The sequence below is a fragment of the Epinephelus lanceolatus genome, chromosome 6 (genome assembly GCF_041903045.1).
Source record: "Epinephelus lanceolatus isolate andai-2023 chromosome 6, ASM4190304v1, whole genome shotgun sequence".
NCBI classification, from domain to species: Eukaryota; Metazoa; Chordata; class Actinopteri; order Perciformes; family Serranidae; genus Epinephelus; species Epinephelus lanceolatus.
Genome location: NC_135739.1, coordinates 14,612,310 through 14,639,355, shown reverse-complemented (window position 1 = coordinate 14,639,355; position 27,046 = coordinate 14,612,310). Strand labels below are relative to the sequence as shown.

At 42.2% G+C, this 27,046-nt stretch overlaps 1 protein-coding gene across 1 annotated transcript in view; it reads left to right on the top strand.

Moving 5' to 3' along the window:
* ell (elongation factor RNA polymerase II) overlaps window positions 1-27,046 on the top strand; it is a 48,348-nt gene that overhangs the window by 15,482 nt on the left and 5,820 nt on the right. The window contains exons 2-7 of the mRNA XM_033621848.2: window positions 487-531; window positions 15,357-15,478; window positions 17,831-17,994; window positions 20,563-20,813; window positions 20,912-21,036; window positions 25,309-25,390. Of these exons, the coding sequence (XP_033477739.1) occupies window positions 487-531; window positions 15,357-15,478; window positions 17,831-17,994; window positions 20,563-20,813; window positions 20,912-21,036; window positions 25,309-25,390 (789 nt within the window). The remainder of the gene's footprint in view (window positions 1-486; window positions 532-15,356; window positions 15,479-17,830; window positions 17,995-20,562; window positions 20,814-20,911; window positions 21,037-25,308; window positions 25,391-27,046) is intronic.

Sequence of the window (27,046 nt, the reverse complement as noted above, 5' to 3'; positions counted from 1 at the left end):
ACTGTGGCGACCTGAATGTTTTATGAACAGCCCCGGACTTCTCAGGCTCTTTTAGCGAGTTACCGCTCAGAGTGAACTCATTCAGCGGCTCCTCTGGCAACAGCACAGTGTCTCTCCCTCTCCTCTCTCTTACTGTGTGCACATGGCAGTCTGTTTCGTCAAGGCATTTTGTCATAAACCTTTGGTAATGTAAACCTACATGACTCAACACTACATATATGTGATTGTGCAGTAGTTCTGGTATCATAACAGCCTGTCACAGGTAACAGCGTGATGATAAGAGGAGAAATGGCAGAGCATAAAGGTCCAGGTGGAAAAAGAACATCTCAATCATTTAGGATTTTGCTAAAACAAAGAAATCACCTGCAAGTGGTTCATTACTGGAATCTGATACTATCTTGTCTGGAAATGAATGTCTGAATGAGATTTTATGTGTTTTATGTGTTGTGAAATCATTAAACAAATCTGTTTTTGTTTGTTTTACAGGTCCTGTCGTCAAGACCATTGATCAGATTTAATGGAAATCAAGGGGTAAGAACATGATTCTCTTGCTTTGTCTCTCCTTTACTGTCTCCTTCAATCCAGTACATTCACTGTTTTGTTTTTATTTGCAGAAATAATGAAAATAATAGAAAATGATTTTTTTGTTTCATAGGCCATTATTACAGATGGTCAGATGAATCACCACAGTTAGCTGCTAACACGTATTTCAAAATTCTGGCATCAGAGCAAGAAAATAATTTACATTCATCATGGTTTGCAAGACAGAGACTCAAACTTTTAAGAGAGCAGTTTAAAACTCAAAAACTGACACACATTTTTTTATTTCAAAGAAGTCATGATTATGCCTGCACGGGTGTCAGCTGCAAGCTAGCTATTTTTCTTCCCCCAGCATGACACTTCAGTGCCATGTCTTTAAGTGTCAGCCTCAGAGAGCAGCAAGAAAGATGCTGGCAAAGCTTCTTCGAATTTAATGATGTACTTTTTGCCATATGTGTCATGTGCTGTGTCAACATCGCTTGATCTTAATACACCCCTGTCACTGAGACCTGATCAGGCAAATGTTTGCCTGCCTCTGTTGCTTCTGGCCACAAGTATTTTGTTTTGGTTCCTCAATGCGCGAAACGTCTACTGGGTTCTTTCACATCTCTTGCAAGGCATTAAAATGTCACCTTGTCTACTTTGTTCATCATATGTTAAGCAGGTTTTCCTGCGGTTAAAAAATCCTGCTTGTGCTAATTTTGATAGAAAAAATTATATTGTTCTGTCAATATGTCTTTTCTTACCAACCATGTTGATCTCAGATGTAGTGTAGAAAGATAAAAGGAGGTTCATGTTTGTTTGTATTCTTTGTAAAATCTTAGGGGTTTTTTTGGCAGTAGACTCAGTTTCCATCCATAGTAGGGACTTTGGCTGATGATGAATCTTGATCCTTATGCTTTAGTCTCTCGGAGACCTCACTAGGATCCTGTAGAGTGATTTGAGGGACTTAGGCTTTTCAAATTATCTCTTCGAAATTGAATCAGACCAAAGGCTGTTCTCAGTTGCTGATAAATTGTAATTGCCACCCCTGTTTTACTATCACCAATATTAACAGCACTAGTAATAAAACAACCTGCAACAAAGCAGACTGAAAGCTTTGGGTGTTGGTAGCTGCTAATTTTACCACCGCAGCAAAGCTAACGTTACCGCCGCCTGCCACTGCCTGCCTTGCCTCTTTGCTGCAATAGAGTGAAGTCAATAAATGCACAAGGTATGCCAAGTGTAGGAACAAAAGAAGAAGCAGTGCAATAGATTGTGGATTGTTTTTATGTCCCATTATGCAAGAAACTGTGCCTTCTCTCTGCAGCTGGTACCTGTTTGTTTATGATAATGACAAAACTCACACTAGGGTGCCAGTACTCTCTATATGAGCAATTAACTGTCCCCATGTAGACAATAAACATCCTCGCACTCACAATCTTTCTCTGCACAAGCAACTGTTTCCTGTACGAGCAAAAGGCAGAGTTTGCATGTGTGAGCCTGCCCAATCTGACATGCACAGACAGTCTATGTGCACGTCTGTGCTGGGATCCAAGGGGCTGGTACATTTGGTGATTTGCCTTGTATCCAAGTGTTTTATTGGCTGTCAGTCTTTGTCCAAAATGTTGTCCCAATAGGCTGTTTGTGGGTATCACTGTCAACATTGTCCCAGTGCTTCCAATAGAGGGATTCATCTCTATCCTGTGTCTTTATGTCTGAATCCTTCCTACAGATTCACTTTAAACCCTACTCCCTGGTCTGCACCTTGTGCCCTTATCTTGTATGAAGGGTTTAACTCAAGGTTATTATAGGTCATTATACGTGATATAAAATGGTTTGCACCGTATTGAGTAATGCAGGTTGAATGTGGGTCCCTGGTGTAGACATGTGATTAATTATTAACTAACCTGCTACACTCGTCAGCATCTGAACTTCTGCAAATTTCTGCATTTGCTAAGGAGGATCATTGTGCTGTCCATCCTAATGTGCTTTCTTGTGGAGCTTCAGAGTTGCCACGTCCCCAGATCTCAGCGATGACATTGGGGAAAATGTAATTACTCACCAGGAACATGATGACCAAAACTATGAGAAGACAGAAGTCATCCAAAAACATGTTCTTTTATAAGAATGGCTGAACATTGATGATTTCTAGAGATGCACCAATTGCAAAATTCTGGGCCATTACAGAAACCAGTGTTCAAAAAAACAATTCGGTCGATAACTGATACTGGTTTTTATTTATTTTGTTTTGTTATTATTATTATTATTATTATTGTTATTTATTCCCCTTTATGTGCCAGGGAAACAAATAAGTCTTCATAATAAAAGAAATAACTGAACGGATTTAAAGTCATTCAGTGCTTCATTACACTATCTCTGAATGATCACAAATTCAATCATACAAATTTTTGAAACAGTCTTTAATATAACTTGCTTTCATGTGGAAAAACATTTAAAAAATAATGGTTTTAAAAGGCTTTTTACTATATATATATTATCATAATTCATCAACAAATTTCTCCCTCAAACAGCTGTTTTTATTCAGGTTTCTCACCAAAACCTAACTTTTCAAGATTACATTTGAGCACATCATGATGACATTATAATTTACCTTCGCCTAATACTCATTTTTCTTACTTTTTTGCTTTATTAACTGTACAACTCCTCCCTCTGAGTGGCCCTGAGACTTTTTCACACACTGCAATAATCTAATTTAACTTGTGCAATAACCCCATTCACCCTGACTGTATATATTCTGTTTGTGTAAATAATCTTGTTCAGTTTACAGTGTGTGTGTGTGTGTGTGTATATATTTATTTATTTATTTATTTATTTATTTACATTTATGTTTGTTAATAATTCCTGTTAGTTAACTATATATTTGTAAATACTATTGTTTAAATTTCTTATATTTTCACGTATCTTTCCTCTCTTGCAAGGAGCACCTGTAACATAAATAATTTCCCCTCTGGGATCAGTAAAGTAATTCTGAATCTGAATCTGAATTTTTACTGAATAGTTATTGAAAGCATCATAATGTAACTCAGTGCAATCTCCATTAGCTGTTAGTTTCAGCCACCAGCTAATAAGAGCTAATCAGGTAGCTCTCCTCCTGCCTATGTCAACACGGATTCGTTGTTCACTTGTAGCTTTATCAGGGAAACAATAGTCGTCATTTAGAGCCATTAGTTGAAGAGTCGCCCACGTTTACGATATTAATTTAATTATTAAATTATATGTTTTGGATGGACAGGGCAACACAATGATTTGAGTTGAAGGTGTGAGAAAGAACAGTATCAGTAACATTGTTAACACTGTGCTACATTACAGAGAAATACAAAACCGTCCTAATGAACCTTCATTAATATAGGCCTATATTTTATCTACAAGTGCACGTCACACACTGAGCGTGCCTCCTGTTAATGACGCTGTGGGCTAATGGGCATGTAGCTACTTCCATGTTTCAGATGATACGTCATGTTTGTAGTCGACCAATGAAGATGAGTTTACATATCACCTTGGGTTCGCCCTTCACCTTCTCAAAATGATCCCACACTTTGGATTTCCTGCCCGACATGTTATTAACTAGCCTGTGGAATAACCGCAGGTACCAGCCCTGGAAATTAGGGGCCGTACACATGCCGCGTCTTTAACCGCCTGGGAAACGGGAGGCCAGGTGCTGGGTGCTACTCCTGTGCCTATCGTCCATGGGACAGATGTAAAGCTCTGGGTAGCCCTGCACTAACATGATCAACTTTTCCATATTTATCAGACTGAATATTTACAGAAGAAGGGAAAGATATCTGTCGGCTGTGATTGGTTTGTAACATGACTCCTGTCTGACTGCTGAGCGTGGCCACTTCCTGTGTCTGTCCTTTCAAATTATATTCCCACATGGTCCAGTCATATAGGTTTTGATCTATTTTGACGAGGTACAGCTCCTGATAATAGAGTTTCACAGAGTTCAGAGTTTGTTTGTTTTTTCTGTCTGTTTTTTCTGCGACTAAGTGACCAATAAAATCTTGCCAACTAATGACCTTTCTGGTTGACTAACGTTTGGTCGACTATTACGGGGCAGCCCTAAACAGGTGCATCCCCTGATGAGTCAGTGGTGAATTTAGTACATTCTTTCATCCCAATAGCAGCTCTGGGGAGATCTCTTTTTATCTCAAACATATTTTGTTAGTTTGAAACCCTGCTTTATAGCCTGTGCAAAATTGAAGTGACACAACAGAAAACATCAGCCAGTGCCACCAGTGAATGCCATGCTTTACTTGCCAATAGGCCTATGCCAGCCAACAAGGCAAATATATTAGCCAATACCAACGTGCAGCTGATACATTGATGCAGCTCTATATATTTTTCTTTTCTTTTTATCAATGTTGATGCAGCAAGAACACAGAGCTTAGTTTATTATATTGGCTCCCCCTCATTTAACATTGAATAGTGTGCAAACTCCCTCTCACTGAGAAGGGTAACAGTTGGGAACAGCAGCTTGTTAACATTGGTACCTACATGTATATAAGTTGACACTCTCATGTGTGAGTTACAAACAAACAAAATCTGCTCACAGACAGCTGCACCGTCACATTATAGCACAACACCTGCCAACACCTCATTCTGCCCAAGCTGCAGTGTAATAAACACACTGCTTGTTTTAAAATGTATTTTTAGGGCTAGATGTGTTAAATCCTCTGACTGCTCTCCAAACTCTCGTCGGGTTTTTCAGGAGTTGTTTGTTACAGTCTGTGATTTCTACACTTAGAATTTAAAGTCATTATTAAAGCATCCCTTTGGAGTCTTGATATATTCGGTGCTGCTTTCCTGCCATCAATATCTTTTTGTAAAATTGGGAACGTTGCAGTGCAGAACACTGCAATCCTGCACAGAGCCAGACTCCATTCCTCATACTCTTTCAATAACGATGCTTTATCACCAAATAAAACCAGTTTTTCTAAGTATCGGTTTTTAAGTATCCTTCTTTGAGCAGGCATTGAAATGTGAGCATATATCTGTGTATACATGCAGCACAGGCATATGCATCATGTTCGTTAGTTGCACAAATCAGATGGTAAACCTGATGTTTATTATCTGATGTTGTCAGGCTGATAAAGTGAGGTAAAGGCATGTCTTTTACTGATGCAGCAGGCTCACCGTGGAGGCAAATCTGTTACTGTTGAGATCAGAATGCTAGTCAGAAGTGTGAAAGTGGCTAAATTACAGAGCAGATGGCCTGGCTGTCACGACGAGCTCCCATATTCATTCACTCATATTCATTCATCGGGTACAGCTCTCTCTTTAAGCTCTGACAAAGTGTGCACACACATAACAAGTTTCTTTCATCTTTTAGAAAAGGAATGACTTTAAAGACGGAAAACAGACAAAAGATGCAAGGTGTTTTACAGACAGGTTTGGGTTCAGAGAAGTGGCCAAAGACTACACATACATGGGCTGCATAAAGCATGTATGATACAGAAAAACCTTAAAATGGTCAATAAAGCCTGTCACTCTGTCATTCACTCTGGCGTTTCTCCTGCACATCTCATTCTGGCAATTGAAGTGACTTTTAGCTCTCTGTCATTAAGTGCAGTTTGCAGTGTGGACCATCGTTGAATGTATGTGGCTAAATATCCACCGCAGATTTTGCTGTGTATCCGGCACCATTGACTCAAGTTGACCCTTATCCACAGCTGTTTGGCAATTTTGCTTGTTTAATTGGCAGCAGAGGCAGTCAGAGAGAAAGAGAGCTGTCTTTTCAGTCTAGCAAATCAGCAGTGTTGCCCATTTAGTTTGGTTTTTGTGTCACTTTTCATCTGGGTTTTTTTTTTTTGTTTTGTTTTCTGGCTTTAACAAGCCAAACACTGACAAAACCAGCTCAAAGCTGAACATTTCAGTCACAGCCACATGTTTTTATCTGATATGTTTTCTTATTTCATATTCTGAACGATAACATGTAAAGAGATTTACAGTGGTGGAAAAATATTAGGCTTGTTTTTTTGTTGTTTTTTTCACAATCATTTTGGGATTTCATGGAAGAGCAGATAGTACATACAGTACATGTTGAGGGTCAGCTGGCCTTTGGTTGTTGTACTTTGGCTGCTTTTAACAGGAAAAAATAGGTGAAGTCAGGTGACTTTAAGCAAAGCACTTCGTCTTCGTCAGTACATTTACATGTACAGTTAAGTTGAGCTACGGTTACAGCTCAACTAGGCCATTTAATTTGACTGCTGTCCTTGTCCCAGTATACAAGCACAGGAGGGGAATCAATTTATCAACCAGAGTATGTCAGACTGAGCTACAATAGGTGACGATATGTCCCCTTGCAGCTTGTTAGTGTTGGACCTTTTTCCAGTTGACCTATGACATCACAGACCAAACAATCAACAAACAAGTTAGCTACAGTTAGGTTGCGGCAAACTGGTACCATGGTTGAAACTTTATAGCTCTGTACATTTTGTACGTCCAAAAATGCACGGCTCTGGATGTAGATGTTGTCATGTTGTTACTGGCTTCATCCATCCATCCATCCATCCATATTTGGGGCCGAGTCGCAGGGGCAGCAGGCCACTCAAAGCACCCCAGATGTTCATCTCCCCAGCAACACTTCCCAGCTCCTCCTGGGGGACTCCAAGGCCTTCCCAGGCCAGATGAGATATGTAATCCCTCCAACATGTTCTGGGTTTGCCCCGGAGCCTCCTATTAGTGGGACGTGCCCAGAACACCTCCAACTGGAGGCGCCCAGTAGGCATCCTGATCACATGCCCAAACCACCTCAACTGACCCTGACACGAAGGAGCAGCGGCTCTACTCCAAGCTCCCTCCGGATGTCCAAGCTCCTTACCCTATCTCTAAGGCTGAGCCAAGCCACCCCCCCGGAGGAAACTCATTTCAGCCACTTCTTCTTCTGTTTTGCATTTAATGCTTTCGACTTCTATGTAAAAGCCTGGGGTGGACACTGTGGAGCATACGCTGAGCACCTCGGCCAATTTGGGTCTGATTGACTGTAAACATGCTGGAGTAATTTGACTCCCAGTCACATTATCTGGGTGTTTTAGTCCAACTTTGAGAAGTTTGATTTAGTATGATTTCAGTTGGATTTCCATGTTTATGTGGGGTTTAAAAGTCCAATTTTTGTCAGACTAACACAATGAATGGATTTTCTCTAATGTCATGTAAATGTACTGTGTGTCAGGCCTCTGTCTGTGTCCGATTTGTTTGCCCTTCTCTCTAGAAGAACTAGACTAGACTAGACGAAGTGTGTGGAGGTCAGCCCTCTCCAGTGACCCCTACGTTAAAAGAGGCATTGTTTGCTGGATGCCATACAGAAGGGAAGGCGAGGCTGGCTGCAGGCAGAACAAGGAGGGGGTGGTTAGGCAATCTGTTTAAAAAACCCACTTCCAACCGTAGAAAAAGCTTCTTAGAGGGGATTGTTACTTGTAAAGATGGCGTACTTTCATTGTCAGTCTCTGCCCTTCATCTGGTGTTTGAAGTAATCTCTCCATGCTCTTTCAAGTGTGCTCTCCTGCTTTTTTTTTCCGTTTTTCTGTTTTGTCTGGGTTTTGTGGCAACAGCAGACTAAAGCTCTCGAAGCTTTGATAAACACTTTAACAAACGCTGCTGCATGGAAGGTTTTTAATTTTGCATGTAAACTGATTTTAATGAAGGGTTTTTTGTTTTGTTTTGTTTTCCAAGAGGAGAAAGCATTTTGATTCATCAAAGAACGTCAAATAAAAATTACAGGAGGACTCAAAACTAGATTTTCCATTTCTGCTCAAATCCCTTGGGATGCAGCAGCTCGTCCTCAGCAACGAAAACATGGACACCAAGCATAAAATTCAAAGCATCAAAACTGAATCTGAATCAAACGTACTTAACTTTGTGATTAAGTAGCCTGTCAGCAACAGACAGTCTCAAAGTGCACAAAAAGACTGTTGTGTAGTCAAGATGCGCTGAAAAGACAAACCAGAGAAAAGGCCGACTCACTAATGACAAACAAGGGAGTGTCAGCTTTCATCCGATGACCCTTTTCTCTAGAACAAGTACTCATTTCATGGACTAGTGAGGTCATGTATGTACATCCTGATTCCAACGCTCACAACTTTGTTAATGCGGAGCCTGAGCCATTTGGTGTGGAGAAGCCTCTTTTTCTTCTCACTCTTTCATCCTCTACAATGTGAGTCAACTGAGACACGCACCTGGTGCTTTGCCTTTCTGTCGGTTCCTCTGCCTCTTAATCATCCCTGGATTCAGACACTCCACCCCTCTCTTCTGTGTTTCAGCAAAAACACAGGTATCAGCTGTAAATTTGGATGTGTTTCAACACCATGGCATAGTACAGTTGAGCATGCATTTCCTGTATTCAAATTGCCACATAGTGTTTAGAAGGGCACTTCACTGATTTTCAACCAGCTCTGTATCATAACAGCGTGGGTAGTATGTGTAAATGAAATGTGGTAAACTCCCCTCCATCTAACTAGTGGCTAGCTCTCTTTGTCGTCTGGTAGAGTTTCACAGGCTCTCAGGGCTGTTGCTCAAACTACAGGCTGGACTTAGGCATTTTCGTATTGCCTACCACCCATGCCCTCACCGCGGACACACAGAGTAGGGTGAATCAAGAGATAGACCCACCAGTCTGTCTCAAACTCAGACCAAACTCCGATCAAACAGTAAAACTAGGCAGTACTAATTAAATATAAACCAAGTTTATGTTTTAGCATTGCTTATGTCTCGCCTAAAATGTCTTCAGAAACATATTTTAGTGCACTGTTTAGCTGTAATAGCGAGAGTTTTTGGACCACCGAAAGTGGGCACCGTACTGTTTACTGCATAGACAAAAAAAAATTGAGATCAAAGAGTAAAACTAAGCAGCGCTGATCAAATATCAACCAAAATTCTGCCACTGTGTTGCCTATCTCTCCCCTCAAACATTTTCAGAAACATATTTCCTTACCATTTAATTGTGATACAAGATCTGTTTGTTACCAGCCGGCCGCAATTATGTCAAACGAACGAGTTTGCATCAGTTGTCTACCAGCCAGTGTCTATTAGTCCAGTGTGGCGCTGTGCATTCTGGTAGATTTTTCACCTCTTGGGCAAATGGAAATGCCACAGTCCTTTTCTTCTGTTTTCTCTTGTCATATAGCTCCACTTTCAAAAGTATTCTTTTCAAGCATCTCTCTACTGCACAGACAGCCTAGTTTAGCTTTAAAATACTTCTAATAATGTTCCTGTAATGTGGTTTTCACAGTTGACACAGAGCAAAGCCTCCAACAGCTCATACAACAAACACTAAATAGCCGGATGTTTAAACATCCTGGAGTAATCTACTTAAAAAACATACATTGTTTGTGTGTGTATGTCTGACAGAAGTTGCCTCGCTCTTTGTTGTAATTCACATTTTAAAGCAGAAATACAGGTCAATATGTAGGTAACAGTGGCATAACTGGGCTAACCAGAGCAATTTTCTCTTGCTAGCAGTGGCATTACTGTCTGGTTGATGTCTGTAGCTTAGACGTAGCTTCTATGTAGCAGGGTTCCCACTGATTCTTAAAGTCATAGAAGGCGTTGAATTAATTAATCTAAAAATAGGGCCTTTACTGGTATTAAAATGTCTTAAATAAAGCTTTTAATGTCCAAAAATGTGACATTGGAAGCAGGATTTTATTGATTGCTTTTCTCTTGCATTGCGTGACATACAGTACAGGCCAAAAGTTTGGACACACCTTCTCATTCAATGCGTTTTCTTTATTTTCATGACTATTTACATTGTAGATTCTCACTGAAGGCATCAAAACTATGAACGAACACATGTGGAGTTATGTACTTAACAAAAAAAGGTGAAATAACTGAAAACATGTTTTATATTCTAGTTTCTTCAAAATAGCCACCCTTTGCTCTGATTACTGCTTTGCACACTCTTGGCATTCTCTCCATGAGCTTCAAGAGGTAGTCACCTGAAATGGTTTCCACTTCACAGGTGTGCCTTATCAGGGTTAATTAGTGGAATTTCTTGCTTTATCAATGGGGTTGGGACCATCGGTTGTGTTGTGCAGAAGTCAGGTTAATACACAGCCGACAGCCCTATTGGACAACTGTTAAAATTCATATTGTGGCAAGAACCAATCAGCTAACTAAAGAAAAATGAGTGGCCATCATTACTTTAAGAAATGAAGGTCAGTCAGTCCGGAAAATTGCAAAAACTTTAAATGTGTCCCCAAGTGGAGTCGCAAAAACCATCAAGCGCTACAACGAAACTGGCACACATGAGGACCGACCCAGGAAAGGAAGACCAAGAGTCACCTCTGCTTCTGAGGATAAGTTCATCCGAGTCACCAGCCTCAGAAATCGCAAGTTAACAGCAGCTCAGATCAGAGACCAGATGAATGCCACACAGAGTTCTAGCAGCAGACCCATCTCAAGAACAACTGTTAAGAGGAGACTGCGCGAATCAGGCCTTCATGGTCAAATAGCTGCTAGGAAACCACTGCTAAGGAGAGGCAACAAGTAGAAGAGATTTGTTTGGGCCAAGAAACACAAGGAATGGACATTAGACCAGTGGAAATCTGTGCTTTGGTCTGATGAGTCCAAATTTGAGATCTTTGGTTCCAACCGCTGTGTCTTTGTGAGACGCAGAAAAGGTGAACGGATGGATTCCACATGCCTGGTTCCCACTGTGAAGCATGGAGGAGGAGGTGTGATGGTGTGGGGGTGTTTTGCTGGTGACACTGTTGGGGATTTATTCAAAATTGAAGGCACACTGAACCAGCATGGCTACCACAGCATCCTGCAGCGACATGCCATCCCATCCAGTTTGCGTTTATTTGGACGATCATTTATTTTTCAACAGGACAATGACCCCAAACACACCTCCAGGCTGTGTAAGGGCTATTTGACCAAGAAGGAGAGTGATGGAGTGCTGCGGCAGATGACCTGGCCTCCACAGTCATCGGACCTGAACCCAATCGAGATGGTTTGGGGTGAGCTGGACCGCAGAGTGAAGGCACAGGGGCCAACAAGTGCTAAACACCTCTGGGAACTCCTTCAAGACTGTTGGAAAACCATTTCAGGTGACTACCTCTTGAAGCTCATCGAGAGAATGCCAAGAGTGTGCAAAGCAGTAATCAGAGCAAAGGGTGGCTATTTTGAAGAAACTAGAATATAAAACATGTTTTCAGTTATTTCACCTTTTTTTGTTAAGTACATAACTCCACATGTGTTCATTCATAGTTTTGATGCCTTCAGTGAGAATCTACAATGTAAATAGTCATGAAAATAAAGAAAACACATTGAATGAGAAGGTGTGTCCAAACTTTTGGCCTGTACTGTACCTCTCGCTTTAATGTCACCCAGATCAGGATGGCAGAACTAACAAAGCTTATATTTTGTTTCCAACTGAGATACAAAGAGCAGAGGATCCACTGTCTGCCAGTGAGCTGTCACTGTACCTCGGGCAACATGGGGAAGTACAGATTCCATGAATACTGGCTATTTAACCCAGATTATGTGTCATGGCTGAAACTTGCCGATATATATACGACGCTCAATGTATTTACTGCAATACGTTTTTCTTAAAGGACAACTTAGGTATTTTTCAACCTGGGCCCTATTTCCCCATGTGTATGTGTGGGTATGATTCATGGGTACAACTCCTTCTAAAATTGGTTCAGTATTGAGGGAGGCGGATGCAACCGGAGCCGCGAAACGAGCTAAAACGGTAACGGGGGCAAATACGTCCCTTATAAGTTTGCACATTAAAAGTGCTTTTTTTTGCCACTGACAGGTTCAGATCACCAGTGCTATGAGTGGAGTCAGCTGTCAGTCAGTGTTGGAGCAGAGAGGGGGAGGGCTGCCCCGCTGGGTACTGTAAATGAGTATGTGTGTATGAAGTGTGTGTTTTTTCGCCACTGACCGGTTCAGATCGCCAGTGCTATCTCTGTAAATAGCATACTAACTTAGCCTTTCCCTTACCTCTGGGCTGTGTGATGTCACGAGCTTTGCTCCACTGTGTCTGTAGCTCTCTCTACTCGTGGGACAACCGTTTTCTTGAGGAAGAGGTGTTTTGGGATTGGATGTCTTCTCTTCTTCGGCTGGCAGTAGTCATCTTGGGAGAAGTGAGCACTGCAGACCCGATGGTCTGCAAGGCGCAGTGTCTGGACAGGAGTGTTAGCATCCATTTGTAGCACAAGCCACAACTTCAGCATCTTGCCGTCCGACAAAGGCAGCCTATGAAAGCTGTACGGGGTGTTGCGCGACATCCTGTTCTTGCGTTCGGGAAAAAGCCCCGTTTATTTGAGCACTCCAAAAACTCCGGTAACACTCCAGGGGGTAGCACGTAAAAGACTCTGTCCTCTGACTCTTCTAGCGTAACACACACACTTCATACACACATAATCACTTACAGTACCCAGCGGGGCCGCCCTCCCCCTCTCTGCTCCAACACTGACTGACAGCTGACTCCACTCATAGCACTCATAGCACTGGCGATCTGAACCGGTCAGTGGCAAAAAAAAAGCACTTTTAATGCGCAAACTTGTACGGGACACATTTGCCCCTGTTACCGTTTTAGCTCGTTTCGCGGCTCCGGTTGCATCCGCCTCCCTCAATACTGAATCAATTTTAAAACGACTTGTACCCATGAATCATATGCACACATACACATGGGGAAATAGGGCCCAGGTTGAAAAATACCAAAGTTGTCCTTTAAGCGGATCAAGGCAATGGAATCCCACATGCAGACTGAGAAACAAAATTAGCAAGAAAACCTGGTCAGGTATTTCACAGTTCTGTTCTACCCTCGTCCATCATGAAACAAAAATGCCATGTTTTATATTTCAATAAACATCTGGGTAAAATTGTCCGTAACCTTTGGTCACTGATGTAGATCCATGTTTTTTTTTTCTTCAATTTTTGTTACTGCAATTAGTATTACATTTCATTCAAAGTAGCATTTAAAAATGCTTAAAGTCTTAAATCTAACTTACCTCAGTCTGTAAGAACCGTGTGAAGAACTTGTCAAAGAATGCTGTTTCGGCATGGTGGTGCCTGCGGGCCAAGAGACGGGGTTGAAGCAGCAAGAACATTCAGAACTTAAGATGTTAACATATCTCTTTACCCTGAGGCAGGTCAGCTCCTCACGGGGGTGTCAGACTGTCGTTTGTAATAGTTTTTGAGTTTAACACTTTGTATTTTTACCTCTGCTGCCAAAAATGTCTCCACCTCCGCCTCCTGCCATTGTAAATGTGTCCTTACGTGTGACAACCTTGTGGTGTAGGAGGGTCCTCATCCTGTGTTAACTGTTGGTAATTGTCACAGTGGTGATGATGATAAAAAGTAAAACTAATATTGCAATAGTTGTGCTTTGAAATAATATCAGTTATTGATTTATCTGTATGAGGTAGGCTGCAGCACAGGCAGTGTGTTTGTGTGTAATGTTATACTGAGGTGGAGCATTATGGATAACTGAGAGCACAGGTCTTTGAGGAGGACAAATAAAGGGCATTGTATTTATTTATAGTCGGCCACCTGCAGCCTTCACATGTGTCGAGACCTTTGGTAAACAAAGCTGAGCTGCCTACAGTGTGACTGCACGTCAGTCTGAGCGCTGGTGCAGAAGCCAGTGAGTCACAGGCTGGGCCTCTGATCTAGGTTGGGTCAATGGCAATGAGCTGCTCCCAGTTAAAACCATCTAATTCAGTTGTCTTTTGTTACCGTGGCTCAGCGCGATGCACGGTCCTTGGCTGTGAAACCGCTTGAATTCATGCTCGTGAAAACAGAACTGAGCAGAGGGTCAGGCTGCCAGGCCCTCCTGGAAACACAACCCTCTGCCCGGCCTCACTGTTTTTCTCTTCAGGACATGTCAGATTAATTCACTCCTGACTGCACATCCTAATGATAGGGTGTTAAAACAATTTTGAGGTGGAATCAGGTAGACCCAAGAGGTGTCAGTGTCACTCTGTGCTTTCTCTGCTCCCTTTCATATTTCTGTAAGAAGATTACTGAAATGCTTCTGTGCTCTGCATTAAAATGTTCCCCCAGTGCCTGACTGTGATAGTGCAAGATGTATTTTAAAGCACAAATGCAGCATCCGGCATGTGTCGAATGATATCCTCCATTTAAACAAGTTGTCCAGCAGCTGTCTAATTAGAGGTTAGCTGACAGAGGTTAACTCAGCTTCCTCTGTAGTCTTCTAAGCTAACACCTGTAGTGTGGGAGGATGTGGGTAATTCTGGGGCAAATAGGATGTGCATAACTGTGTTGAAGGCCAGAGTCTGCTGAAATACCGATCATAGTTCTTCTGTTATAGTAATTTACCTGCTCTTCCTCCAATCACACAATTAGGAACACTGCAGTGCACAGACTGTCCTGGTAGAAATAAGCTGCAGGAAGACAAGGCAGTAGATTTTAGCTGCAGTTTGTGAGGTTTTCAGTGTTTTTGAAGCCAGTGAGAAAATGCCTGGGGCTTACTCACAGCTTTGCCTAGTCAGGGCCAACTTTTCAAGGAATAAAGAACAGGCATTTGTTTATAGTACTGAATACATCAAAAAGAAAAATGAGTGTTTAAGTCTACAAATAGGGTGTGGAGTGCAGTTAGTCATCCTCCCCTAGTGCTCGTCTGAAAAGTATCTCACTGGTGTTAATAATACACAGCTCCGAAAAAGAGTGAAGAAAGCACAGGAGGTCAAGAATCGAATCATTATTGAACTGTGGTTTTGTTCTGGAAAATGTGTGTCTGTAGAATTTGTGGTTTATTAAGGTTGCTCTGACACCGAATAATTAAGAAGAGGGATGTCTCATGTTCATTATGTGTGTGTGTTTTTCTTCTTTGTCTTCAACAGAAAATTTCAATACCACGGTCAGAAAATTCCGGTGAACTGCAAACGTTTACTTTCTACCTGTCTAATGTGGGCCGAGATAACCCCCAGGGCAGCTTCGACTGCATCCAGCAGTACATCACCAGGTGAGAGAAAACACTAACACTCACTCACTTTCCCTTGTCTCTCGTCCATCAAATGTGCAGCTACTTCTTCTTTTTCAGAAACATGGATTCGCTGACTGTAATGTCAGCGATTATTTTAATTGTGGGTTAGCCTTTGAATGTCTTTGAGCTCTGTGTAAATAATAAGCAGTGTTTGGACAGAGTTGCCTAATGAGTGTTTCCAGGCAGACAATCTGTTTGTTTAACATAGTTGGGACCTGAGGTGAATCACCAGGCCTCTCAGTGATGCTTAACAGACATCTCTGATGAACGTAATCGGGACTTTGGCTCCAAGTAGCAGCTGCTAAATGGAAAGATGAAAACCCTGAGGTTTATTGCCATTACTCTGGCAAATGATGTAGTTGCCCTATTTATTTTTAATAAAACAAATGTGGGAAGATGATACAGGCAAATAAGACACGGTGTTAGAGGAATACTTCACCTGCCAAATGATCCCATTGTGTATCAGTTACTCACCTCGTGTTACATTGAGTTTCTGAGGAAAATGCTGTTTATTTCGCACGTCTCCATGATGAATGAAGAATCCAAAAAAGGGCAAATATTCCTAATGAGTTGAAGTAAACAGGGACAGCTTTTCACAACAATAATACTATATCAAAACATCCTTTTTCAAACCGTCACACAACTTGCGCAGTATAATCCAAGTCTTGTTTATCCAGTCGTAGTCTCAGTACCTCTCAATCTCATGCATTTTGCTGTTCACTGTGGAGGCAAGCAAGAAAAACAACACAGTGAATAACTGATATGTGGTGGTCATTTAGCAGGTGACAGTTTCCCTTTAACCCGTAATTCTTCCAACATTTTTCTTAATTTAAAGCAGCTGTGCGGAACTTTCCGTTTTCATTGATTATAGCACCCCAGTTGGTCGAGGCGGTATGACACCCACAGCCTGGTGTCATAAAATTCCGACTGCAGCCTTCGGCTTCATTCGTAAAATCTCGACTGCAACCGGCAATTACCGCATGTATTTGTTTTGGAGAGTGAGAGGAAAATCATAAATGCTCTGGTGGAGCTCTGAATTTCTTATAGACTGAGGACAACTGCCTGCTGTATATTTGTGTTCATGGTCACAGTCACAGATAATTTTGTGGCGTTTGTTGTAACGTTACTAGACAAAAGTGGTTCACATCAGCTAAAGTTACATTTAGCTTGCTTATAACTTCCATGTTGTCATATATTGAAGTGAAACAATGTCTAACAAGTTGCGGTATATTCTCTAAATAAAAACAAAAATTACATACCTGTCAATTAGGAAAAGGGCCAACTCGAGATGATGTCTGACCCGAGCTAGGCTATGCTAAATAGCCATATAGAGAAAGGCTTTCTTGTCGCTGTTGGGTTCAAATAAATATGCGGATCTACAAAGTAGGGACAGTTTTATAAATGGTAAAAAGTTCTGCACAGCTGCTTTAAATATCAAACAAAGTAAGTTTTTGCAAATTGTCCACAGTGCATGCATTTTTGTTTTTCACATATTTGTGGTGTAAATTAAAATGGGTGTGCAGGACTTTCTCTCGTTGCAAATGTTGTCTCTTGGTGTCAACCTGCTTATGATGTTTGTCAATTCCCCTCTGTGCATCAAGCCTTTGAAACTTGTTTTCTACACTTTCTCTGGCCTAACATATGCAAAAAATTTGCTGACTGAATCATAGGAGTAGACCAGATGTCTGTGTTGAAGAGGAAGGAAGTTGAAAAACAGAACGGGAACAACAAGAATCTTCTGCCTCTCTGACTTGTCGAGATTGTGACCCCGTTATTCTGAAAATATTTTTAACAAGTGGGTCAGGTAGAGTTCATCCACATCTCTGACTGGAACCTAATCAACCTTGAGTTCCAATCTAAAGCCCAAATGACAGAGCTGAGCTTCCACTGACTGCGCCAGCAGCACCATCTCATTTTCTGCCAAATCCTCATCGAAGTGGAGGGGAATCAAAGGGAGGCGGAAAGTCGGGAAAGAATGGGATTTGATGCGGCACTGAGTCTGTACTGTGGGAACCCACAGTTGGATGGAAATTGAAAAAATAATAGTTGTGCCCTCAGGGCGTTTAATGGATCTCATCTGGGCAGGAATGCACAGTGAAGGGGTGGGTTATTGCAAATAGTGAGAGATTTAAGGTTAATGCTGAGAATTGACAGTGGATTAGTGTCCTTAAATGTAACATGTTCTTGGTTTATCTCTGTCAAACTGATCATGTAGCACCTTTTAAAAGAAGTGGCGTTCCCTTTCCCATGCTTTCCTTTCTTTTTCTATTGAAGCTCCTGGTCACTCTATCCCCATCTTCCTCTCTCACCATCTCCTCTTTGTTTTGGCAGTGAAGGGAGCATTCAGCTGGATTGTTTGGGTGGGATCCAGGACAAGATTACAGTATGTGCCACAGACGACTCCTACCAGAAGGCAAGGGAAAACATGGCCCAGGTCGAGGAGGAGACTCGCAGTAGGAGTGCCATCGTCATTAAGCCTGGGGGAAGATACGTAGGTGAGGAGACATGGCACAGATGCATGCAGAACACCAAACACCAGATATTTTCTCAGTCACAGACCTGCAAAGACACTATTAAATAAGCTTTAAGCTTCTGGTCGATGGGAAAGAGGCATTTCCTTTTAAACACTATAAAGGTGTTGGGAGTTAACAGGCATGAAGAGAATAGATACATTTCTGTACCCTGCAAACAGCCAAGTGACCCATATGTTTGTGTAGCTTTTCTCTGCTGGTGAATGGGTTCACATTGCACCAGACAGGTTGTTTGGGTCTGGGGCTGAATGGCAGAGGGCCAGCACACTGCCACCATGCCTCATCTGTAACCAGGACTTTATTGAATTTGATGGTGGTTGCTTCCTCAGTGGTCAAACAGCTAATGTGCCACATTCACACTGCTCCTTTTCTTCCTAGCCCCATGAACGTAATTCAAACACACAGAGGCGGAAATGTCCTTGGGCATAATACATCAACTTTCTGACTTTTTGTTTTGGTCTCTGACCTGCACTGTAAAACATATCGTGCTACAGCTGCAGTAGAAAACCACAGCAGCCCTGCCTCATTGCCTGCAAAGAAAGAAATCCACTGTAAGCCTATTCACTGTTCAGCAGTGAGTCAAAAATGATGTCTAGTCCATGTGTGCTGTGGAGGCAAACAGTGTGTCAGTCTCAGTAGGAGGCAACGCAAGATTGAGTCTGAATCACCTGAAAAAAGGTCTCAGTGGGAGAAGGTGATAATAGCTGATGTTTGTAATGGAAGGTGAGCTCGGGTGGACGTGGCAGCGGTAAAGATCAGTGCATGATACATCTTTTGTGAGTCATCAGCAACTTCTCTCAGCCATTATCAGTCACTGAGATAAAAGATTTTGACAGAAATAACTATATTTCAGGAAGAGATTATAGTTATTTTCTGTTCTTAAGAAAACAAGCAAGTGTTGGCTGCCAGCCAAGGAGTCTCTTGAGTCCTTTTCTACCAGCACTTTTGTTTCGGTGCTCGATGGTAGTACTGAAAATTTCCTCCTGTCATTTAAAATCTTAGAGATGCTTAACTGTACAAACTATTTTTTCCTATAGAATGATAACAGTGATGATAGTTTATATGGTTTCTAGTCAGTACCTCCAAATATGAGGCCATGGTCCTCTGCCGTAAAACGGTGGATTGGTCCCTCTGGGTTGGGAGAGAGTTACTGCCTCAAGCGAAGGAGTCTAACTGTGTGTTCCAATACCCATGCTACCATACTTTCTAGTATGCCAGAAAGAGATGTAGTATATCCCAATACATAGTATGCAAAATTCAGTATGCCAAAAATACCACAATGATCAATCATGCTTTTCTGGCTGTTCTGACCCACAGTCCTGTATGTCACATAGACTGAGCCGCAAACAGATGACAGCTTGACAGCTCATTGACAGCTGATTGACAGCTGTCAGAAGTCACAATGACTGATGACAGTGCATTCAAGTAACTGACGACCAGTTGAATTGGAATTATAGGAATATTAATTGTTTAATTGAACAAAAAAAATCATAAATTTTACAAGCAACAATAAAAATGACGGTGTCAGAACTGCAGATGTAATTTTACTTTGACAAATATAATATGGTAAAATCTACAATCTATGCAGTTATAACATTAAAGTTAAACTACATAGCCTATATTGCAAAGTAGCAACAGCAGAGCTCTCTGGATTGATCTCCGTCTCATCTTGTTTTATCTCCAAGATAACGGATATAAAAGCAAGAGGGACAAAGCTCAGGACGTACTGTTATGAGACAGTAGTATGTCCCAATTGTGTTCATACTGCATGGAACAGTATGTACGTTTAAGGGCAGCTGCAGTACCTACTAAAAGTAGAAAAAGTATGTGATCGGGCACGCACCTTAAGTATCTTGAGGTCTTGATCACAAGGGGTAAAATGGAGTGTGAGATGGACAGGCCGTTAAGTAGTGATGCAGGCGTTGGGACCTGACCTGGAAGGCAAAATTGTCAAATTACGAGTCCATCTACATTCTGACCCTCACCTTTGGTCATGAGCTTTGGGTAGTGACCAAAAGAATGAGATCGCAGATACAAGCGGCCAGAATAACTTGCCTCTGTAGGGTGGCTGGGCTCAGCCTTAGAGATAGGGTAAGGAGTTCAGAGTAGAGCCGCTCCTCCTTCGTATCAAAAGGGGCCAGTTGAAGTGGTTTGGGCATCTGATCAGGATGCCTCCTTGGCGTCTCCCTTTAGAGATATTCCAGGCAAGTCCAACTGGTAGGAGACCCTGAGAGGTAGAACCAAGAACACGCTGAAGGGTTTATATATCACATCTGGCCTGGGAACATCCCAGGATTCCCCAGGAGGAGCTTTAAAGTGTTGCTGGTGAGAGGGACATCTGGAGTACCTTGCTCAGCTTGCAACCCCTGAAACACAGCCCAGGATAAGCGGATGAAAATGGATGGATGGATGGAAGAAAATACTGGGATGACACTGACAATTTGATCAATCAGAAATCTGCTACATTATTCCTTATCCAGTTTCTCTAATTTCAAACTCTTCTCTTTCTTCTGTATCTCCTCCACACCTCAGGTAAGAAGGTTCAGATCCGGAAACCGGCACCTGGCCTCTCTGACGTCGCCCCGTCTCGGAGGACATCTCGGCCTGTCATCATCTCTAGCGGTACACTGAAGAAGGGCACAGCTCAGCACAGGCCGCTCCGAGAGCGCCTCACACACCTGCTGGCCCTCAAGCCTTACAAGAAGCCTGAGCTGATCCTGAGGTTGCAGAAAGATGGCCTCTTGCCATTAGATAAGGACTCTCTGGACAGCCACCTGCAACAGGTTACACACACACACACACACATACATTTATTGCCTTAGTCGCCTCCAGCAGCTGCAGAGGCAAATAGACTCACCCATGCCTCTATCTCATTTCCTAGGTGGCGAACCTGAATGGGAGAGACAACACCTTCACATTGAAGGACTTTTTGTATAAGGATATTCAGAAGGACTGGCCGGGCTACACAGAAGGAGACCAGCAGCTTCTCAAGAGAATCCTGTTTAAGTACGTCAGAGATCACTCTCACTTTTAACCCACTCATCACCTTTTTCTAATGATAGAATAGGTAGAATTTGTCACACAGCAGAAAGTTAGTCATCCTTATATCCTCTGAATGGCCAATTCTTGTTTTACCCTTAACACTGATGATGTTATGAGTCAGTCTAAGGGGAAGTTCATTTTGCAATGATTGTGACGGAGCATGCTGGCAGCCTAAGGTCCCTGAGCTTCCGAGCAACAACAGCCAATACTGTTGTACTGCAGTTTTTGTTGTGTGTCTAACTTTGGTATAGATCTGATATACTTCTTTAGACTATTCTCAAGTTACAGTTCAGTGTGAGGCCACAGGGTGATGGCTCTGGTATGTAAGACTCATAGAGCTGCCAAGCTTTGTAGAGAAATGTCCTCTTATAATGGAATGACTAGTATGTGTGCTAAATCTTTCCCTTTTAACATCTTGATACATAACCAAATAAGATTATAGTGTAAGAGGTATGATTTAGGATATATATATATACATTTATAAGGCTGTCTTTGATTGAATTCTTTCCACTTGAAATTACATAATTGTGTAATACAAAACATAAGAATGTGTAAAACACACCTTTTATGTGTAAGAATGGCAGGTGTGTCCCCAGGAAGTTTTTGTTTGCGCCACAGATTTTGGTCTAAGTGTTGTTTTTGTTGACAGAATGAGCTGCTGGCCTTCTTCCCAGTGGAAAAATCTGGTTTCTCAGGATCTGGGACACTAAGGAAAAGCAAGCTCCCAGCTAGCTAAATATAGACCAGGCAGCAGTGCTCCGGTGCTCAGTTTGTGTTTACGTAGTGGACTCAAGAATAGCTACTATTCTCCATGATAAGCTTAGTTTTTACTGTGGTGCAACTCTAAAGGCAGCGAGAGTGTCGACACGGAGTGACCAGAAGAATAGAAACACTTAGATGTTGTAATGCAGGGCTATAATCCTGCAACATACACTGCCTTGTATACTTCCCTGAAATTTCCGGGTTTCGTTAAGACTGCTGCTAGTTTTATGGTATGTTTGTGTAGTTTGGGGCTTATGAAAGTTTTTTGGATATTTTAAGTCTACAAATATAGAAAAGCAAAATGCCTCACATTATAATTAGTGTAGTAACACAAACTACAATCTTACTGGCACAGTGACATTAAAAGATGGTCTTTATGAAGGCCCAGACACACTAAAACTGACATCAAAGAACGAGTGGCAACAAAGGCCGACTGCTGCATTGCCTCATGTCTCATGTCTCAGCCAAAAAGTTGCACATAAACACATCACAAAGACTATAGCCAGTGACCAACACCGTGCTGCAGAATGAGTCCTAAACCGGGAATGAGTTAGCTATTCAACACCCCCAGTTCCCTCGTCTTGAAGTCAGCAGGTTTTTGAATGGGTTTTTGGTAGGACACATGAAATAAGGTCTGTGTTTAACACAAGTTTAAGAGATTGTCACATTTTCAATCAATAAATACCCCACTCCTTAACTTTGAAGCCTTTACGTGGGCTAAATGAGACAACAGAGCATCATCACAGTGAACATGGCTTTACAGCCTCATTGTGGTGGCGACATTGAAGTCATACGACTGTGGTGTAGTTTATAGCCCAACATTAGCTTTTTTCTTGTGACGATTGTATTTATGTGTCAAAAATCATAAAAGCGGTGTTAGTTTGTGAAGAATAGCTTGTCATATTGTTTGCCACAGAGCTTATCTTCCGCAGTAATGCAAAATCCAATGGAAAAATCCCACTGACTTTGTGACGAGGGAAGTAGGGCAATGCTAACCTCAGCATCAGCCTACAAGAAAACCCCGTCCCTGCACTGCTCTACTAGCACATAGTTCTGCGCCTGCATGAGAAGAAATAACTCTTCATACCAGCAGGTGGCAAGCGTCATTCAAAAAGGGGAATCAGAAGACCGACAGGACGAATTCAAGATGCTAGTTAGCCAGTTAGCACACAACACAACAACCCAATGTTAAAAGAACAAAGGGATTCTTACTGTGTGCTAGCGAATAATAACACAATTACCAACCCCTTCTGCTAAAGATCTCAATGGTTAAAAAAATAATCTTACCTAATATAACATTTGTTTTGATCTTGCGTCCTTTTGACTTCAGCTGTTTGTTTGCTTTCCTCTCTTCCATTTCTCCTCTCATGCACTGAACTGAACTGCCAATCAGAAAATCAGAAAATAAGACAATACATAAAACCACACAAAACAAAAAACAAAAAAGAAGCAGTAGATTTTAAGGATTTAAGAGATAAGGAGGTATAACAGTTTACACATACTTTGACCCTATTTGTGTGTCTCTCTTTTAACTATACTTTGAGTTCTGTTTGTGAGTTTATCAGCTGATTAAGAACCACAACCTCCCACCTAATACCACCTCCCCCTCCCCAGCTCCTCCAGAGTTTGAGCTAATGCAGTCAGTCACGCAGGAGTAGCACAGCAACACGATTGGAACGCACATGATGCAACAGTGTTCCAGCACATGCTGATCCGTGTGTGAGGTGGCACCCGTCCAAGGTTCAGCCATATCGGTCTGCCTGCTGTCTCACTCGTAGCTCCTGCCTGTCTATCTGCCTGTCCCTACCAGGGACACACTCGCACAAGCACACACACCCTGATTGAACTAGGGTGGGGCATTGACGAGTCTTGGTGTACCCAACTGCCCCCTTCTGATAATGTCATCAGCTGTGACAGCAGCATCTCTGCGTGTGCAAAGTGCTCTTCAGCATGTCAGGTTATAATGTCGTGTTTGGAGCAGTGGCTTCTTTAATTGGATCGGTAAATCCCTTGAAGCAGAACCAGAATTGTCTGATCAAGCAAGCAAGCAACACACTGAAATTCAGCTTTAACAGTTGAATCTTACAGGTGGAGTGTGAAATTTGAATTCAACACCCAAACAGATACACCCCTCCTGTCATTTAGGCCTACAACATTTACCGCTCCCAGTGCTTTTCCCCTGTCCTGTGCACCAGCACATCCCCTCGCTGTTGTGTCGCTCGGTCCGATCCACTTTGTTTCCAATTTAGAGAACCAGGGCTGTATATGAACATCGGATATTTCTCAGCACACACACAGAACAGACCCCTAGTGGACCATGAGGAGATATTTGATGAATTTGACAAAGTGTATCGAATTGAAATCATAGACTGCACCTTTAACTGCTTGTGAATATGTATTAAAACAAGACAGGATCAACGGGTTGGTTGTTAGGTATGAACTTCGTCTTGGCTAACTTTGAGCTCTGTTTATCGAGGTTGAGCAGCAGTTGTTTGGCACAGCGCTGTTGTTTTGCCACTTCTGCTGTGTGACGGATAAATCTGCTACATAAAGAGGTCGGACTAGTTTAGTGCATCATAATTAATCTGAGGCTCTGTTCACACCTGACATTAAGATGGTTCTTGGCTCTAAATCCAGATGTAAACACTGCAGAGAAACTCATGTGCAAGTGGTCAGGGATTGAGTGGTATGAAAGCGAGCCGCGCAGCATGTCCCTGATCTCATTGAATGGCCATGTAGTAAACTGTGTAGTGTGCATATTGTCTGATAAACCTCTCAAACATCCATGCGCAAAATGAGCTGCAGTACCATATTCTGCATCTCTCGCTTTCTCACTGTCACTGTAGAGTGTCATGCCACTTTCTCACTCGGCTTGAACTAGCTGCCAAAATTGTTCAACCATCAAAGCAGCGTCTGTGAGATTACACGTATTCTTCTGTGGAGAAGAAACAGCAGAATTGGACTATTAAACTGGTTGCAAACTTGTAAACAGATTTAATGATTGAAGTTTTTCCCGACCACTTTCCGACATGAAGTGTGTTGTTATGATAAAGTGCTGCTTTGTCAAGTAGGCCCTCATTTGCTCTGTTGTCATAGCTACCCACTGAGCTTCACAAAGCAACTGTTGTAACTTGTTTTTAAGGTCCTCATACATCCGTAGAATTAGCTTGTCACTGGAGAAATGGCAGCTATGTGGTTTGTGCATTTTCTCGAGTATTTTCAAGCTCACAGGGCACACATGGCCGTGATGGCTTCAGCCTTTGATGTGTTGGTCAAACCAGTTAGCAACACTTGCACTGGAGGAACAATCAGATGTCGGTGAAGCCTTTGATGTTGTTGCATCAGTGCAGATGGAAATCTGTCACCTTGACAGGTAGTTGGATAGATAAATCAGTGTTCCTGCAGTGCTGGTATGCAGAAATGATTTCAAGCTTCCTTGTATGTGTGTTCATACATGCATGTGTTCATTTTCAGGAAACAGAGCCAGGCCCAGAACAGCTCTGCCCCTCCACTGGAGAGCCCGCCCAAAGAGCTGGCCAGCAGCTCGCCATCTCAGGTGAGTCTTGATCGTTCTTCTACCTCTCTCTCACCTTCACACACTTATGCCCCTTTTCGACAGTCATGGGCTGGCCTGGCTTGATTTGACTTGGTTTGGTTTGGGCCGACAGCCCAGTGCCACATGGATTTGCATTTCCAGTACAACAGGGCTGCCCACATAAAGGTGTGTCACACTGATGATGGCTTGTCTTGAGTGATGAAGGTTTGAAGTCCACAGTCCACAGCTGAAGTCCCCTGTTATTTTTGCTAAAAGAAGTTCACCTGTTGGAGGTGAGCTGTTTGCAGAGGTACAGTAAGAGCCTGTTGTCTGCAGCTCTTCATCAACATCTCACTGTGGCTGTTTCTGCTTTTACTTTCCTCCCTGCTGTATTATTAGACTTGCCTTTATTGAAGAATAGCCATTACCAAAGTTGCACTAATTCAGTGATACTTAATTTCCTGTTGATTCTTCACAATAAAAGCCCCTTGTTATTTTGTGAAGGAATTTTTTTTATCGTGAGGCAGAAAAATAAGGAAATGTTTAGTTTTTGAGCAGCAGCTTCACATAACTTCTGACACGGCGGACAGCGAACATGAAACAGTAAAATAAAGCATATATCTAAAGTAAAAACAGGATGCAGGAGAGAAACTAAACTCCAAACCACAGAGTTTCAGTGAGAAGCTACAAAAGTACTGAGAGCTGAACTTAAGCCCCGTTTCCACCGAGCAGTTCAGTTCAGTACGCTTTTTTTCCATTTACACTGTAAAAAGGTGTGGATGGTACCAATGAAACCGTTCCATACCATTACCATTTTTGGTCCCCCCTCTGTTGGGGTACCTAGCACACAGATCTGGTGCCATCCATCAACACACCTTAAATTTCACTGTGACAACTTCAACCATAACTTTAGTTTTTATATGACACACACTTTTAGTAATGAGTTGATCTTCCATCCATCTGAAATGCTAGGGTCTTGGTCCCATGTCTGAAGGGTTGGGCTTTCGTTCCAAAGGTACCATACAGAAAGTGTTTGGTGGAATCGGGGCTATACAGAGACTTTTAAAAGTGCCTTTCTCTCTGGTCTCCTGCAGACAGAGGTGAGTTGAATCTTGCAACACACATGGGGTTGTCAGGGGTTAGCTGCAGTCAGAGAGACATCCCCACTACCCGTTTTAGGGTGGGCAGCCCGGCTTTCGGGCCTACTCCTCAGAAGGTCCATCTCTGATGCCAATCTGCGTGGCACTGCGTGTCTTAACTGATAATGGAAATGGAAATGCAAATCTGTGTAGCCAAAAGTGACAGTAGAAAAGGCCCTAACTTTTCCCTAAGCTGCCACTCTGCTTTCACCTCCCCAGTTGTACAGTAATTCCTCTTTCTCTCCTACTAGTGATGGATGATATTCTCATGAACATGATGGCATACAAATAGTAGTTTTCTCTCTACTGAAATATTATAATATTGTTGGAATACCTGTTTTTCAACAGTGCGTTTATTGCATTACTTTATTAATTTCCAGGCTGTTATTATGCCGACATTTGAGACTCTCAAGCTGCTTGATGTTAATTTAGTAGAGTGTAAATATGCGTAGCTAATCTTTAACCAGAGCTTATTTGCATTCAGTTTTCCTCACTCATCCAGTAGAAATCAGAGGGGAACTGGGGACAAGGATGTGTA